Raw genomic sequence first — 5,505 nt, 5'->3', positions numbered from 1 at the left:
GGCAGCTAGGTACCGTATTTTTCGGAGTATAAGTCGCACCGGAGAATAAGTCGCACCTGCCGAAAATGCATAATAAAAAAGGGAAAAAAACATATATAAGTCGCACTGGAGCCCGGCCAAACTATGAAAAAAACTGTGACTTATAGTCCGAAAAATACGGTAATCAGAATTAAAAAAAATTAAAAAAAATTGTACTGTTTTTCTATTATCAATATAATGTTGTAAAAAAAATATGTAAATTTAACACAAAAATTCCAGCTTTTTTCTGTAAACCCCCCCACCTCCAAAAAAAACAAGGACCAAGTCAAGACTTGGTCCTTGGGTTTAGTTTTTCTGGAAGGCAACGGAAAGTTGGCTCGGGCGAGACGGGAATGTGAGTACATGATGTATTAAACAATAATATGCCACTCGACATCCATTGCTTTCGGTCTCCCCTAAAGAGGGCAGAGGGGGTGTGTGTGGGGGGTGGGGGGGGTTACCCACATATGCGGTTTCTCATAGTCATTCACATCGACGTCCCTTATGTGGGCTCTGTACCGAGGATGTCGTTGTGGCTTGTACAGCCCTTTGAGACTTTTGTGATTTAGGGCTATATAAATAAACATTGATTGATTGATTGATTGATTAAACACTATCAAAACAGAACAAACGAAAGGCGCACACAAGGGCGGAGGTAAAAAAAAACTTGGCTAATGAAAACAAAAGACTTGCACAAAGGCAAAAGACTATGAACAAAAAACAAAAACTTATTTGCCATGGAACTGAAGAAGAGTGATCATAAAGAGTGATGTTGCCAGAAAGACAGCCTGGCAACTCGAAGCTTAAATAATAGTGACATGATTAGTGAAAACAGGTGCGTGACTCAAAACGTGAAACAGGTGCGTGACGTGACAGGTGAAAACTAATGGTTGCTATGGTGACAAAACAAGAGAGTGAAACCAGGAACTAAAAAGTGTCCAAAAAACAAACAGCACATGGCCGAACAAAAACATGATCAACACAGACATGACAGTATTGTTTTCCATTTACCGTAAAATGTAAAAAAAATAAAAAAATAAACCACATTTTTTTTACAGTAAAATTTTTTTGAATGTAACGTTTTTACTGTAAAATTGACAGTCTACTTAAAACAATTGATATAATTAATAATGAAATCCAGAGGCAAATTCATACATTATTCACTGTTACATGTGGCCCTCAATGAAAACGAGTTTGACATCCCTGCACTAGACTGTGTATATGTATATACGTATAGTGTCCCGTGTGCTACTACATTAGAAAAATGCATCACAAAACGACATTAACTTTCCAAAATACTGCCGAACAAACAAAATCTAGATCCTTCTTCAATTCCTTTTTTGTTACCCCATTTCACTGCAGTGGATCACATCTTATTTAAGGATTTGATTCAAACCGCATTATGCGCCTCGGAGTGCCTCGGCACCACACTGAAGGCATTCAGCTTTCTGATAAGATGCACACTTCAAAGTAATGTGTGCCACGCTCGCTGATGGAATGTACAGTCGCTCATCCATATTTTGACAGGGCAGCACAATGCGTGTCTGTGTTATAGGCTACGTGCGATGTAAAGAAGCCTCACGTTGATCGATGTCAGCTGTTTTCCCATCCAACTGTTCTCTAATTAAGTCTCGCATGTAGGAAAGGAATTGTCTGGGGGGGAAAAAAAATGGATTTGTATTTTCCATGAATTCCCCGTTGTCGGTGGGCCGAGAACTTCAATGAGCCCGGTTGCCTTGCCAAGGCACAGGACCCCCGTAGTGCAATTTTGGTATTCATGCCTTTTTTAATACAGGTGATTGATTGACTCATGTAAAATAGCAGGGACATTTATTTGGCTGGAAATACTTCCTGTTCACAAAATTCTGAATGAACATACTTCTTGTACGAATATGATTTGTCGTATCTTGTCACTCCTTTTCTGCCATTATTTGAAGGGAACTAAGTTTGGCGGTCTCAGCTTGATTCTTGACAGTTTAATTGCGGCCAGTTGACTGCCATTTTTTGGTCATATTTAGTAAATCAAGTCGTTGACTCAGAAGTTAACTAAACAAATACAAACCCCGTTTCCATATGAGTTGGGAAATTGTGTTAGATGTAAATATAAATGGAATACAATGATTTGTAAATCATTTTCAACCCATATTCAGTTGAATATGCTACAAAGACAACATATTTGATGTTCAAACTGATACTTTTTTTTTTTTTTTGCAAATAACCATTAACTTTAGAATTTGATGCCAGCAACACGTGACAAAGAAGTTGGGAAAGGTGGCAATAAATACTGATAAAGTTGAGGAATGCTCATCAAACACTTATTTGGAACATCCCACAGGTGAACAGGCAAATTGGGAACAGGTGGGTGCCATGATTGGGTATAAAAGTAGATTCCATGAAATGCTCAGTCATTCACAAACAAGGATGGGGCGAGGGTCACCATTTTGTCAACAAATGCGTGAGCAAATTGTTGAACAGTTTAAGAAAAACCTTTCTCAACCAGCTATTGCAAGGAATTTAGGGATTTCACCATCTACGGTCTGTAATATCATCAAAAGGTTCAGAGAATCTGGAGAAATCACTGCACGTAAGCAGCTGAACCCGTGACCTTCGATCCCTCAGGCTGTACTGCATCAACAAGTGACATCAGTGTGTACAAGATATCACCACATGGACTCAGGAACACTTCAGAAACCCACTGTCAGTAACTGCAGTTGTTCGCTACATCTGTAAGTGTAAGTTAAAACTCTCCTATGCAAGGCGAAAACCGCTTATCAACAGCACCCAGAAACGCCGTCGGCTTCGCTGGGCCTGAGCTCATCTAAGATGGACTCATGCAAAGTGGAAAAGTGTTCCGTGGTCTGACGAGTCCACATTTCAAATTGTTTTTGGAAACTGTGGACGTCGTGTCCTCCGGCCCATAGAGGAAAATAACCATCCGGATTGTTATAGGCGCAAAGTTGAAAAGCCAGCATCTGTGATGGTATGGGGGTGTATTAGTGCCCAAGACATGGGTAACTTACACACCTGTGAAGGCGCCATTAATGCTGAAAGGTACATACAGGTTTTGGAGCAACATATGTTGCCATCCAAGCAACGTTATCATGGACGCCCCTGCTTATTTCAGCAAGACAATGCCAAGCTACGTGTTACATCAATGTGGCTTCATAGTAAAAGGGTGCGGGTACCAGACTGGCCTGTCTGTAGTCCAGACCTGTCTCCCATTGAAAATGTGTGGCACATTATGAAGCCTAAAATACCACAACGGAGACCCCCGGACTGTTGAACAACTTAAGCTGTACATCAAGCAAGAATGGGAAATAATTCCACCTGAAGCTTAAAAAATGTGTCTCCTCAGTTCCCAAACATTTACTGAGTGTTGTTAAAAAGATGCAGCCATGAAATTCTAAGTTAATTATTATTTACAAAAAAAAAAAAAAATGTATGAGTTTGAACATCAAATATCTTGTCTTTGTAGTGCATTCAATTGAATATGGTTTGAAAATGATTTGCAAATCATTGTATTCCGTTCATATTTACATCTAACACAATTTCCCAACTCATATGGAAACGGGGTTTGTAGAGCAAAGCATCAATTTATTTCACCCGATCCATACGACCATTCCCACTCATGACGCAAGTAAACTGCAACCAACGCAGAAAGTCAACACACAGGGTCACTAGGGCTGTGACTCTGGCATCAAACGATTCGATACTTGGGTGTTAACGATTCGATTCTCGATTCAAAACGATTCTCGATTCAAAACTATGTATTTTTTTTAATAACATTGGTAGCCAGTTTTACAATTAACGACATTCGTTCATAAGACGAATCATAAGAGATTGCAAAAAGCCGCTGCCTGACCAGGGCATATATATATATATATATATATATATATATATATATATATATATATATATATATATATATATATATATATATATATATATATATATATGCACATATATATATATATATATATATATATATATATATATATATATGCACATATATATATATATATATATATATATATATATATATATATATATATATATATATATATATATATATGCACATGTATGTATGTATGTATACATATGCATATATATATGTATGCACATGTATGTATATATATATACATACACATATGTTTGTATGTATATATATATATATATATATATATATATATATATGTATAGATACATAGATATCATTACATGTATGTATACATATATATATATATGTGTGTGTGTGTGTATATGTATGTAATGTATGTGTATATAAATATATATATGTAATGTGTGTGTGTGTGTGTATGTATGTATGTATTGTATATATACATGTATGTGATGTGTATGTATGTGTATGTATGTATGTATTGTATATATACATGTATGTGATGTGTATGTATGTGTATATATACATATATATATATATATATATATATATATATATATATGTATATATATATATATATATATATATATATATACGTATATGTATGTATGTACATATGTATGTATGTCCTCTTTTTCCGCCGGCCTTAGAAGAGTACACGGCAGGCATCATGAAGCTGAACAAATTTGTAACCTGTTCCCGCCGTAAGAACCGCAAAAGGCATTTCAATGCCCCCTCACACATCAGGAGGAGGATCATGTCCTCCCCCTTGTCCAAGGAGCTCCGTCAAAAGTACAACGTGAGGTCCATGCCCATCCGCAAAGATGACGAAGTCCAGGTTGTCCGTGGACACTACAAAGGCCAGCAGATTGGCAAAGTGGTGCAGGTCTACAGGAAGAAGTATGTCATCTACATCGAGCGTGTCCAAAGAGAAAAGGCCAATGGTACTACAGTCCATGTCGGCATCCATCCCAGCAAGGTGGTCATCACCAGGCTAAAGCTGGATAAGGACCGCAAGAAGATTCTAGAGCACAAGGCCAAATCTCGCGCTGATGGGAAGGAGAAGGGCAAATACAAGGAGGAGACCATTGAGAAGATGCAGGAGTAAACATCTTTTGCTATCAATATATATATATATATATGTATATATGTATGTATGTATGTATGTATGTATGTATGTATGTATGTATGTACACATATGGCTATATATATGTGTGTATATCATACATATTGTTTATTTACATGCAGTTGTTTTTCGGCCCTCGGCCAATTTGTTTTTTAGTCCAATACGCCCTGATATAAACCAACATCTCAAGGCACAGTTGTCAATTATATCACATTTTTATGCTCGTGGTGTACATGCAATGAAAAGAAAGCAACGCCTCCAACCTTTCCATGACTCATTTCGACTAATTGCGAAAAAATAATGCATTTATTAGCACTAATGTTCTGTTGAAACTCATAATGCAAGCATTTAAGAGACCGATCTCATATGTGCATATAAGGACTGTTAGGATTGCGTCTCAGCCATGGAATGAGCCCGACAATTACTAAAATAATTATAACATGTGTAGGCAAACAACGTGGAG

General features: G+C 37.2%; 1 protein-coding gene across 1 annotated transcript; it reads left to right on the top strand.

The window, feature by feature from the left end:
• The first annotated feature begins 4,551 nt into the window (after positions 1 to 4,551).
• LOC133576868 (large ribosomal subunit protein uL24) lies at positions 4,552 to 5,037 on the top strand. The gene has a single exon (XM_061930225.1). The coding sequence runs from the start codon at positions 4,587 to 4,589 to the stop codon at positions 5,022 to 5,024; it is 438 nt and encodes a 145-aa protein (XP_061786209.1). The 5' UTR covers positions 4,552 to 4,586; the 3' UTR covers positions 5,025 to 5,037.
• Positions 5,038 to 5,505: the final 468 nt, after the last annotated feature.

Source organism: Nerophis lumbriciformis, linkage group LG36 (assembly GCF_033978685.3).
Source record: "Nerophis lumbriciformis linkage group LG36, RoL_Nlum_v2.1, whole genome shotgun sequence".
Taxonomy (NCBI): domain Eukaryota; kingdom Metazoa; phylum Chordata; class Actinopteri; order Syngnathiformes; family Syngnathidae; genus Nerophis; species Nerophis lumbriciformis.
This window is presented reverse-complemented; position numbering and strand designations above follow the sequence as displayed.

What these genes read in the sequence shown, in the direction of transcription:
- LOC133576868 (XM_061930225.1), top strand. Translation starts at nt 4,587, where the DNA reads ATGAAGCTGAACAAATTTGTAACCTGTTCCCGCCGTAAGAACCGCAAA.